The sequence below is a fragment of the Excalfactoria chinensis genome, chromosome 4 (assembly GCF_039878825.1).
Source record: "Excalfactoria chinensis isolate bCotChi1 chromosome 4, bCotChi1.hap2, whole genome shotgun sequence".
NCBI classification, from domain to species: Eukaryota; Metazoa; Chordata; class Aves; order Galliformes; family Phasianidae; genus Excalfactoria; species Excalfactoria chinensis.
In genome coordinates this window covers 7,967,511-7,980,355 of record NC_092828.1, presented here as the reverse complement: position 1 = coordinate 7,980,355, position 12,845 = coordinate 7,967,511, and the positions used below count along the sequence as shown (strand labels likewise).

General features: G+C 38.1%; 1 protein-coding gene across 3 annotated transcripts in view; it reads left to right on the top strand.

Moving 5' to 3' along the window:
* The window catches only part of ZFYVE28 (zinc finger FYVE-type containing 28), a 143,785-nt gene that overhangs the window by 114,206 nt on the left and 16,734 nt on the right, over positions 1–12,845 (top strand). The window contains exon 9 of one of the 3 annotated variants that reach the window (XM_072336301.1): positions 136–240. The exons of the other annotated variants lie outside the window; for them this stretch is intronic. Within the exon in view, the coding sequence (XP_072192402.1) occupies positions 136–240 (105 nt within the window). The remainder of the gene's footprint in view (positions 1–135; positions 241–12,845) is intronic. 3 annotated transcript variants of the gene reach the window in all.

Sequence of the window (12,845 nt, the reverse complement as noted above, 5' to 3'; positions counted from 1 at the left end):
AGATATCACAGAGGAACAAAAATACACTTGCCCATTTACTCTTAGTTCTGTATAATCAATGACAACCCACGTGTTTGTTTTTTTTTTGCCTTTGTTCTCTTCAGCAGTTCATTTTGTTTCCATATGTTTTTTCAGTTCTCAGGATGGCTTACGTGATTCCCCCCTCAGCTCCATCTCCAGCAGTGACTATGAGAGTGTTTCTGTCACTACATGTAGTCTCTCCAGCATATACGCTCTGAGGTAATAACTCCCTTCACAGTCAGATTTGACTCATTGTATTGCATTATGGTTGGTTGAAAATTTTCATTGACTTAACGATCAAGTGACAGCAACACTTCTGAATATTCTTCCTTTTGTACAGTGGATGCGTTTTTTCCCTGGCAGTTCTCTTTAGCACTGTTGCAATTAAGAGACAACTACTTTCAGAGAAGTTTTAATGCATGTTTCATTGAGTTATATGATGTGTCGGTGATCTTCCTCTTGTTTGTCCATGTAGAATTTCTTGAGATTCTGAAGGTTTTGGCTTGAACTGCATCGAATGTCTGTCTTAGGTCTTGCCTTTCTAGAAAGCATGTTTGGTTTTTTTCCATTTAATGCAGTAGTGATGTGAGAGCTGCATGCCAGATAACTATAATACAGCTTCCAATGCTATTATTTTTGGCTAAAGTTGTTAAGAATACTAGATTTACCTTCTCATCTTCTAAGCCTGCATGTGAGGGTTTTAACTTCAGTTTGTTTTGCACAGAACTCCTGCAGCAAATAATAGAGAAATAAAGATTAGGGGAAAAAGTTACTAAAGCCTGATTTATTTGGCTATTTTCAAGGTGTGAATACCATACATGTATGTCGTGTATTGCATACATTCTTCTTCATAACGCTGTTGTTCTGGTACAGGTAGAAAGGATACCACAATTTCAGTCAAGGTAAATCTTCCACTGCTTCTCGCCTTCTGTTTTTTTGTCCATTTATCTCTACAAAGTGCTTTATTTTAACTGCAGGAATTCCTGATTTTTGTGTGGAGTTGGGAAAAAGAAGACAGTAAAAGTGGTAGAGGAAATATTACATAAAATAAGTATTTTTAGAATATTCTCACCATCAGACTCAATAGTTTTATATGTCCAAATTTTAAAAGGGTGCATAAGGGAAGGAAGATGCAGCACATCTGTTCTTCATGTTTTTAATTCTGAAATATACTAACTTTTTATAACTTCTGGCTATTCTTCAAATAAGACTCGAGTTGCCAACCTGAAGTGGTTGCCCTCTGCTAAATACAGTGGCATGGAACAGACATTTTGACACAGGACTGTTTGAATGGACAACAGAAATAACCTCAATTATTCTTTGGGCGTTACTGAAGTAAAACAAATGAGTCTTCCTTCATTATGCACAACACCTTTTTTTCAAGGCCTTACTGTACTGTCTTTGTATGTTAGTATTGCACTTGCCACCGTGTTCTTGATGATTAAATAAACTGTCTCTCTCTCTTCATTTTTTTTCCATTTATTTATTTTTTTCTCTTAAGGTTTAATTTACAGGACAATATTTTTGTATTTGAGCTTTTGCCCAGTAAATTATAGCTTTAGATCATCCCCAGGGGTCACGCAGGAATTCAAGTTATTTATTTTTCTGTATCTCATAGATATTGCTAGGGATCTAGCTATTGTAATTAATGACCTATAGAAACAGTTAGGCGCCTGCTTGACTATACAGGTGTGAATTGATTTCTCCTATTGAAATGCTTACACAGCTTAATTTGAAAAAAGAAAAGGAAATGAAGCTCACAAATCTGACCACTTCAAAGAAGTTCCTGCATCTGTGTGCATAAAAATGGAGCATTCAGCACATCTCTTTACATTACATTTCAAAGTTATTCTTACAGACCTCACTACTGTCTTGCATCCTGTAAAGTGTTTTCTTAAGCTACAAAACAACTTACAGAGTTGTGTTATCTATCTGCTACAAGGAGAATGTTCTTTGCAAAGACCATCACATCTCTACAAATGTTCTTTTCTGAACTAACCAAATTCTCCATGATGTCATGTGCCTGACCAAAATAATGCCTATTTTTTTTCATTTTTCTTTTGAAATACACCATTTTAATGTCTTCACTTTTTTCTGTATTCACCTGTAATCTTGACAGTTACCGATTTTAATTTAACATGTAGATTTTTTTTTCTGATAAACGATTAGTGAAAGAGTTCACATACAGTGTTGAATGAACTAGTCTATTAAGGAGCATAAATGTGATGGATTTGAAACAGCGAAGTGTGGTAGATACGAAATTCCACTTATCTGTGCATGTGTTGTTTTCCAAAAGAAGAACCAGGGAGAAACTTCCCACTCCATACATCCTAGAGCACAGTTTGACTCGTGCTTCATTGTTTGCTGTTTTATTTATAATTGGGAAGAAAAAGCTACAGAGACTGTGTAGGATCCGATTGGGATCCTATAGAGGAGGCACCTTCAAATCTTCTCCATCTTCAACCAGTTCTGCGTAGTTTTCTGAGCTAAATTCATCCCTCCTAATTTTATGTGCCAGACTGATACACCTAAATCAGAAGTTTTGTTGCTCTACATTCCCTGTTCTATCAAGGGAGAAAAACAGGATTCTTAGTTACGTGTATTTTATTCAAATGCACCTACGCCTCAAAGTTTCAGGCTTAAATCAGAACTACGATTATTTATTTTTATCACCGACTGTTCTGATGAAATATTTGCCCATAGAGCACGAGTTGGGGGGTAAAAAAATGAGAAAGTACAGAGGATTCCTGAAATGGCTTTGTTAGTGAAGTTTGATTCATTTATTTCACTTGTAGCAGACCTGGTTAGATGGTTAAACTAGGAGTTAAAATAAAACTTTCAGAAGTTAAACTTTCATCCCAGTTCAGAAGATATTTTGCAAATTGTGCTATCTGGATTTGAGATGCTTAATATGTGAGTATCCAGCTTTCTTAGTGAAGAGTAAATATGCTCTGTGTAATTCAGGAGGTTTCAGAGAAAACACATTTTTATGCAGACTTATGTGAGTTTGCCTCATCTTTGTCTTACTTCAGTGTGAATGTGGAGTGATACAGCTTACTTAAGTGCAAATTGGATGTTTGTAACTACAGCAGGGAAGTGGCAATCTGTCCATTGTTTATATTAGCTTGGGGAAATGAGGCATCCTGGTTTTCCTTTTTACTGGTGTCTGTTTTCTAGATGTAATTTTTAGAGCAACTTTTAATGTGACTAATAGTAAATATGCAGTTATTAGTACTTCAGCACAATGCTGGGAGCTTATCCATTTCATTGTCAGAAGCACGAAAGTCAGTGGCTTTTAAAAATAAGCTGTTTGTAGGAATTTGTTTGTCTGTCAGCTTTCAACATGCATTAAAATCATCAGGCAGGATTCTGAGGGAGCCATTAATTTGAGTGGAAACTGAAGTGAAGGCTATTTGTGTGCTAACTGAATGAGACAACTTGATATGCTTAAAGCCAAGAATGAACCAAAGTTCTTTGAAAGTCTGGAGCTGAAAATGACCATGAAACACAAGTTTGGGGAATAATGAGGGGGGAAAATGGGGCAGAAGAAAAACAAGTTACTAGAATTATTTGACTTCAAGCCTTCTTGGGGTTCTTTGTCAAAAATGATGCAAAAGAAGAAGAAACACCAACAAATCTGCATTCAGGTAATTTGCCTGCCTGAAGAGCATGGGAAAGCCTACTTCTTCATTTTGAGGCTATGATAAGTCAGTAACTGATAACTTTAAAAGTAACTTTCCAAAGCAACCTTAATGATGTAATAGGTGCCTTCACTGGCCACTTTTTTCTTTTTTTTTTTCTTATTCTTTTTTTTGAGGCATATCCCCATGTCTTAAATACGAGTATTCTGTAGTGTTCTTTTTGTGTTGTTACAGGAATTGGTGGTGAATTTTAGCCCGTGTTATTTACAGTTTGTAAAGGGAGGTATCTGAAGTGTATTGTGGCTCAAGCCTGTGCCAAAGCGGCAAGACTCTGCCAGCAATTAGAGCAGGATGTTTATCTGTCTCTTTGTTAGAGTATTTGTATCTGCATGCATTGGGCCAAGCCCAAGATTGCTGGATGTACTTGAATATCATTTACTGTATTGCATAATTTCAGTATATCCCCGTTTGAATGAACATATACATGTGAAACAGGGTTATCTCAGTATACAAGTGAGAAAGATGAGGTTTTGGTTATCTACTTCAGAGGCTGCAGGGAGCTGCCTTGCCAGCCAGCTCCTGTGGCTGGACTCTTCTTTACAAACACACTTTACACTGTTTTAATTCAGCAGAACTCAGTGCTTCAATGGGAACATGAGCAGTCAACAGAACTAAGTCGTTCATCAGAACTTGAAGGAGAAATCATTTCCTTCATCTTATGGTCCAGTGTTAACCATTAATCTGTCCTATGAAAAACTACAGCACAGATTATTTGCCCACAAGAGATGGCAACTGCTCCTGGGGTTGGTCAAGGAGGTGGTAGTGTGGAGGACAACAAATGTGCTAACAATGTGTTTCCATTGGTCGGTCACAGTCAGCCTGGTTTGCTGTGTATCCAAGTCTTCCCTCTTGCAGTTTTACCACTGCACTTGTTCAAGCTGTACAAAATAACTGGTGAATTCAGAATTCAGTTTGGTGGGCATTTTTGATTGGATCAATTAATTTCTGTAGATTTTCCTTCCTCCCTTTTCCCTCCTTATGGAAAGCCTGCTCATTGACATTTGGACTAGATAATCTTAGTGATCTTTTCCAACCTTAATGTTTCTGTAACTGGCAGAAGATTGACAATAATTGCAGAATACTGTGCTGGAATCACAGAAATAAAGAGCTCAGTGGGAAAAGTTGTAGGACAAGAACGGGTTCTATACCTTAAGAAAATTAAAATGCTTTCTGATAGATGGTATTGCTTCATAATGGTTTTGAGCTGCATATTTTCAGTGCATGTTTCAAACATTCTGAGTCTGTGCTGCTTTGTATAGCTCTGTCACTCAAGCGGTGTGAGGGCAATTAATATGCATATTAATACCATCATAAGCAGGCTGCTGTGGGGACTCTTCCTGCTTTGCAGCTAAATCCCTTGCCCCAACAACCAGCTGAGCAGTACCAGCAAAACAAACCCGTCAGCGCTGATGATGTCTGTCAGCTTTTGCTTTATTTCAGTCGGTGAGGCATATGTGAGTGTAGCAGATGTCTCTGGTTTCTCACTGCCAACATCCTTCTTGATGTGTTTCATGCCGTCTTGTTCTTCACCCTGCAAGACAAAAATTAAAGCTCCAAACAGTGCAGCATTTTCTAAACTTAGCGTTCCCTTTTATAGGAAATGCTGTAAGATAATTCTAGGTAAATTTTATGCATGGCTTTTTCTTGAGAAACAAGAAGCTGGTGCAGATTTTGTTTCCTCCAGGAGTGAACCAGGTATCTTGTATGAACAACTTGTCAACAAGTGCTTGCTATGGCGGGAAGGTGAAAAACACAATTGGGAGTTGTTTGTTGGTGGGGTTCTGTTTTGTTTTGTTCTTTCATTACTGAAATGGTAAAGATGTTGAAGTGCCCAATATGCTTGAAGTGAATTGAATAGAAAATGTGTTACTCTCTGTGTAAAAGAAGTGAAATAAGGCAGTATTTTAACCTGAGTAGCATCAGTGGCAGAGGCAAGGAGTCTGTTCTAGCAAAATTGCTAAGTAGCCCCACATTTGCCATTGTAGGGCTGTATTCCAGCCAGCATGTTTGGATGGGAACAGGCACAAAGTGATCATAAAGGGTCAGTATTTGTGTTCCTACGTAGCTCAATTGTCATTTCCATTTTTAGTAATTTGGCCAGATTGAAAATTATGTTCATTTTAATGACGTGTAAAACCTGCTGTTGAATGTCACTTGGTGTTCTCTATGTTTCTAATGGAACAAAGATTGTTGCCTTGCAGAAATTAGATTTTCTTCTACAGATTTTTATTTATTTATTTATTTTAAATGCCCCCAAAAAACTTAGAAGAGCCTGTTTGGGAGTCTTGAGATTGTGTAATTAACCAAAATTGCTATAGCAACTGCAGGCTGCCAAGTTGTTGAATTCTTTAGCAATGCCTAAAACCGAGGTTATATTGAAAGTAAAAATACTTCCTGCAGCATTGAAACTGAGAAATGAAGAGAGAGATATTTTTTGATTACAATTTCAAAGCTCCACCTAATACTGTGATTAGCTTTTCTCAGCTTTGATTCCCATGACTGGATACAGAATTCCCGTGGGGTTTGATTGCCTTAATGTTTCACCTCTTTGTTTTTTATAACCTTTTGTGAGAACTGAAGGAGGTGATAGGAAAACCTGCTGATAAGCTTCTCTGTCACTGAGATTTCTTTGTGCTGCAAACTGTTTTCCAGTGCCTCTTTTCCATCTCTGTGTCTTCCACACACACACAGCAGTTATAACTGGAGAGTTTCTGCTGGAGCTTACTTCGATTTAAAGTTAAGCTGTGCAGTATAATTGCTTGCATATTACAGAGGGAACTGCTGAAGAGCTGTATGAAATGACTTTGTCACTGGAAATATTTGTGTCTGACATCAAGAATCCAGGGCAATATGTTCCTGGATAAGGCATGAAAAGCTGGGACTGCTGCTTTTCTATTGTCATAACCGCTACCACAGCTGCTATTACAAACTATTTCTTCATAAGCATTTAACTCTTCGAGTTTTTCACTCTCAGTTTTTACAGTCCAGGGTTATTCTTGAAGTTTAAGTATTTCTGTGCTCTAATCTCATTATTTTTCATTTGCACTGTGAGTGGATGTTTGAGGGCTTTAAATGCATGTTTGATTACAGGGAAGCATTAGAAACAGAACATCATGTTGGAACTGGGAAAACCATAGAACCCAAGCAATTCTAACTTCCTATGTTTTCATTTCTATTTTTTCCTTGAATTTTACAATGTTCTTATCTTGTGGATCTTATCCTTTTTTTGGGTTAAATTTTAAGAAAAGTGGTAATTATAGTGCCTGATATTTAATTTGGTGGTAAGAAAGCCGCTGCACTGATTACTCTTGCTCTGAGCAATTTGTCCTTATTCCTGTAGATGTTTTATCCATAACCAATATAAAAATGTTCTCTGGAAGACTGCATTATCCAAGGCAGTAACTCCTGGCCTGGCAGTATCATTCATCTTAACTCCCACTTGGAATAGAGTATCATGGCATTCTTCTGAAAAGCCAGTCTGGAGTGGTGATGAGTTTGAATAAAGCAGTTGTCTAGGTCGAGTTCCTTACCCTGGATCTGCTTAGCTGCATGGTGCTTCAGCAGGTGTGGTTTTTCAGAAGTCCAGCATGGTATGCACAACAACAGTGCTCTTCAGTTTGAGAAGCTAAAGGAAGAATCCAAGATGACTTTCCAGTAGAGTGGGTAATTGTTAAAGCTGCCAGGTTGCGGGATATAGGTTGTACTTGTTGACTTGAAACTCAGTTTTCTCTGGTTGAAGATAATCAGTTGGAACATTGAATGACCCTGTTTGCCAAGTTCCTTATTTTAGTCTGCTCACCTCAGCTGGGGCAGAAAAAGACTAAGAAAGAGCTTCTGCAAGTCTTACAGTGGTGGAAAAATACTTCTACTGTGGACAGCAGATGAGGCTTATAGCACGTGTCCTGATATGTGTGGGGCTGGGCATGGGTCGTATATGTGTTAATACTGTGGTGCAGTCGGCTTGCCCAGCTAAGCTGTCATTGCTAGAGGTGTTTGCATGCTGTTGTACTAGTCATTTCTCAAGGCAATAAAGTTTTGAAGACTTGGGAACATTTTAAGGCTTTTATTTTTTTTTCCTCTCCTCTTTTGTCTTCTCTCTTAAAATAGAGGGAAAATACGTAAGAAACTGCATATAAAAAGCCCTCTTGCCTAAGTATAATACTAGGGTGGAAAGTCAAGAAATAGAGTTCTGAATTAAAGCTTTTTTAGTCTGCTTTAAATGTGACTTCTGAGATCATTGATTAAAATACGTGTATGTTATTACCCGAATAATAAGACTTGTTCTGAATTTGGTTTTAATGACTCTAAAATTGAGTGTGTAGCCACCCACTTCACTTAAAATAATTGTAAGAAGCCATTAATCTCATCATGGTTTCCCTCCCAGTCATATTAAAACTAGTAGTTACTAGAAACAAAAAAGTTTTTGCCTACTGTTTATTGTAAATTTTGTTTTGTTAGATAACCTGAAAAGAAATAGCAGAGGTACCGCACAATGCAGCACAGGAACTAGTCATCTTTTTTCTTCTTTCTTACATGAAGTCACTCTTTTCTTATTCAAACCCCTATCATTTTCCTGTTGTCACTCCTCATGTAGACAACCTTTGCCTTTCCCCAACTATTATGTGTGATCTTTCAGATGGTCTTTGGAGCAGTCGTCTGTTCTTTTGGCAGAATGGAACATGATGCTGACGGCAGCCTTCAGGCACTCATGAAGTGCACAAGCAAGTAAGAGTAATAGCTCGGAGAGTTATAATTGCAGCTCAGTCAGACTATGCAAGCATCAGTGGAATGGATGCTGCAGTTACCTAAGTCGTGCTAGCATCTCTCTTCAGACAATTGCAGACTTGCCTGCCAAAAGGGATTTTTTTTTACTTAAAGTATAAGAGAATTTGGATGAGAGAGGAAATAACGCTTAAATATTGTAGATTGGAGCAGGATAGTTGCTGAATCATGTGTTAGCATTTGTAGTGTTGCTCATAGAGTTGGGTTGAGTTTGTCTTGCTGGAACTTGATCCCTCCTGATTTAAAGGCACATCTGGCAATCTTCTGAAATCTGTACCTGAAAAGTAGTTGTTGTGTAAAGCCTTGCATGAGATCAGAAGCACAGGGGATGGTCTTACTTTCCTTTTTAAACTGCTGATGTAATTGTGCTGTGTGTAGTGGAATAGATACACTGGATTTTCTTTCTCCTCTGCAAGGAGTGACCACCTGGTGCTTATCCGGTCTGCTGTGTATTTAGTGGGTACTTAAGGTACTCAGCAATTTGAAGAGTAATGCAGAAGTCTTTGAGAGATTCTTTTATGTTCTGCATTCAATACAGAACAGATTTGAGTTTTGTGAACCAAGTAAATTTGGAAGGAAGCATCTATGACGTGTTACAGACTTCTACTGCCACTGCCTGTTTTTTGAGCACAAAGTATTTAATTTTAGACTGACTTTGAGTCTTGTTGAGTTTGATTGCTCAGTTTTAGGCTTTGCTGCTTTTACTGTTTTTGGATGGGTGTCAGCACTCAGCAAATGGAACACAAGGCATGCTGGATCACAGCTGGTTACCTAATATGACTGGCCCCTTCTGGAGATATCAGTCATAACTTTTCCTGTTCCACAGCTCTGCTCCCCACTGTGTGTCTATTACTGCTTAACATAGCTTTGGAATTTAAAAAGCTGTGAAGTGTATTGGTTTCATGGGCGAAAGGTGATTCTATGTATAATGAATTACTGGCTTGTACGTATTTGACTAAATTTCATGGTCAAGTGTTGAGACCAGGCAGCCGTTCTAGAGAGAAAGCTGTGTTGTGCTGAGACAGTTCTGCTGCTCTTATAATGTGATCAACGGAATCATCTTAAATTGCTGTGTAAACGTAAGTCAGGTGAAAAGCTGCTATTTTCTATCAATTCCTTTATAACTTATAAGTGGACTTATTGTTTGGAATCAACTTTTGACATAATGTCTCCGTTCTTCACATTCACCTTCTGGCATTTTATCTTTGCAGCATTTTCACAGTGTGAGGAATAAATACATGATGAGCATATTTACAGTAAGCATTTCACAGAGGGAATTCCGTGCCTGTTGTATCTCTTTATAAAGGAACTCCTTGCTTAGTGCAGGGGGTTACCTCCAGCTGAGAAGGTAGAAAAATAGACAGCACATCAATAGCCACTTGGTTCTTAAATCTGTTTATTTGTGTTCTGTGGTGATATATATTTCTGCAGATCCTGATGGGAAAACATTGTAAATCTCAGTACAGTCTGACATTAATGAAAAGCTCCCTACACACTTGGTATCACATGACAGTTGTTATCCAAATTACGCGTGTTAGATAAGCCTGGCTGGAATGGCATTCCTCTTAAAGCTATAAAAATGGCGTAAATGAATGATAGGGGCTAAAGGTAGGCAAAACTCTATAGATCAGGTTTCCTTTCTAAATTGTCAGTTTAAAAATCCAGAGAATCTCTAACATTTGCATAGATGCAATCACTGCTGTTTGGAATACTCAGTAGCAAGAAAAGCTGTGTATCCATAACCGTTGTGTTTCTGCTCTTCCTGTGTTACTGACTGTGTCTGCAGTATTTTCTGACTACCTTCTTTAGGAGTAAGATGTATTTCCAAGTAAAGAACAGATGGTCATTAGTCACTCTTTAAGTGTCATTTCTGATCTAAATCTGACTGTGTCATATTGGTAAATCAGAGTGATCATTTCTTTCTAACTGTAATGGTACTTAGGTCTAGTTTTAAATTATTCTTGAATGTTCACTTTTCACTTGGCAGCGGCACAAGCAATCAAAATACCATTTTTTATCCTGAATCTCTTCTGTATTGAAATCATACTCGATAGATCCGTGCATATGAATGTATGTTGTGAATACCAGTGTAGTTCATACTGACCTTCATTCCACAGTGCCACAGTGATTCTTACGTGCTCTGTACTGGGGAGTTTTAGGGTAAGTCCAAGACAGTCTTGTGATCATAGCATCATAGAATGGCCTGGGCTGAAAAGGACCATGGGGTGTAGCCAGCCTTAATGAGGCACCATGCAACACTTGGAGGGAGTCATCCCTGAAGCATCACTGTCTGTGCCCTGCATTTTGGGTTTGGCTGAGAGTGGGACTTCAAGGGCACTGCTGTGCTGAGATTAAATATGAGGACTGCTCCAAAAGTAATGCCTCCTATGTTGTTATGCTGGCCCACAACATCAGGGACAGATGGCGGTACCACAGTAGTGCTTGTACATACCCACCAATATTCCATTGCACTTTATTACCATGCAACAGGTGCAAGACTGATTCTTTAAAAGAAAAAATAATTAAATAACGGGTAGACCTTATCTGGCCGTGTTAGGAGGCAGACAGAAACCCTTTTGTCTGTTTATGGGAGCGTTTTTGCAATCAGACCATCCTCTAACTCCATGCTATTCTGAGCCAAGGGTGTCATCCTGGCACTTAGTAAATCTCAGTTTATTCCTTCATAAGCCCCGTTCTTGCATGACCTTTTCATCATCTTCAGCACAGTTCTTTCCACACTGACAGATTTGCTGTTGAATATATATATATATATGTATGTGTGTGTGTGTGTGTGTGTGTATACATATGTATACACGTATACATACCCACTTGTATGTCAACTATTCTGTACAGAAAGGCAAAGGGAAAACTGAGAGGGGGAACTCCCATGTTTTCAGTATCTTCAATAAATCTGGTCAGTCAACCTGCTGAGGGAGCTTTAGACATAAAACACAGCATCTTTTTACAGGAATTTGCAATTGTTAATAGCGATGGAGATATGAACAGAAATGAGTTTCTTTTAAGTGTATTCTTCACTCAGTATTTGATAGAATGGGAAGCCAGTTGAGGTACTCGCACTACACGTTTTCCATTGATATTTTTATCAATAATGAATCTCTAGTATTTATGTGTTTTTGTTTCTATTTTTACTAGGATTTTTGAGATGCATGGCCTAATAAATTCATTTCTGCATTTTAAGGTTCATCTATATGGCTCACGGGGAGATATTTCAAAGCGATACTCCGTAAATTTTTGTTTCTAATTATTTTTATTTTTCTAAATGCTGCCTGTGTCTCATCCTGCAATAACTGTTTGTCATAGGGATGGGGTCTGTTGCTTTGTGAATGTTTCAGCACTTAATAAAATTTACAGGTTGAGCTCAGAGTGCATTAGCAATTACATCCTTCCTCTTGCTTGCTATTTATGTGGTCAATAACTTTATTTCTTTGGGGTTTTTTTTCTTTCATCGTGGCTGTCTGTATAGTAAGGAGTTCTTGAGTTCTGGATAGCTGAAGTATGGCTTTAAGTAAGACATTCTGGTTTCCTGTAGTCATTGCTGACATTACTTTATCTCCAATATGTGGGGAAAATTGTTTCGTGTTCTTCTGTCTTTGAATGTAGTAGAGTGAGAGGGCAGTGTCTCCTTCCAGTCAGCACAGTGACTCCTTAAGACTCCAATGTGATTGCATTCCATGCTATACTCCCATTTCAGGGTTGTTTTATTTTGTTGGCAAAGTGCTACATTCGTCCTAACTGTTTCCTTCTTCAATGTGTTTTGATTTACAAGCAGTTTAGGTAATTCCTGATATTTGGATTCCTCCCAGAGCTTTCCTGTAGCCTCAGTTTGTTTCAAGTTTTCCTTTCTTAAAAATGGTAGCGATGGAAATTGCTAGCAACCACGCATCTGGTTTTGAAATAGAAGGGTTAAGCCTGTAGTAGACACCTGATGGCACATACTAATCTCTTTGGAGTTGATGAGCCATTTTCTTGCCATAGTTTGACATTTCAGCAATCTCTATACTTAGGTATATAAAGAGACTAATCTCTCCTTACTGTGTAAATTGTATTTTATCACCCGTTCCATTTTTTATGTATGGTTATATTTGGATTCTCTTCTCACTGTTCTGAGGTAACGTAATTCAGAAATGCTTTTTTTCAAATTAACTCCCACAATAATAAATTTCTCATCTGACTTCAGAACTGACCTTCTTATTTTTAGGCTGACATTCCCCTCTTGCGTTTTCGGTGGAGTTATGGTCTCAGGACAGAGCTTTTAGTGGGAGTTAATGTGAAAAATAGTCCTGTGCTTTGAAATAGCTAAGGGAAATGCAATAAAATACA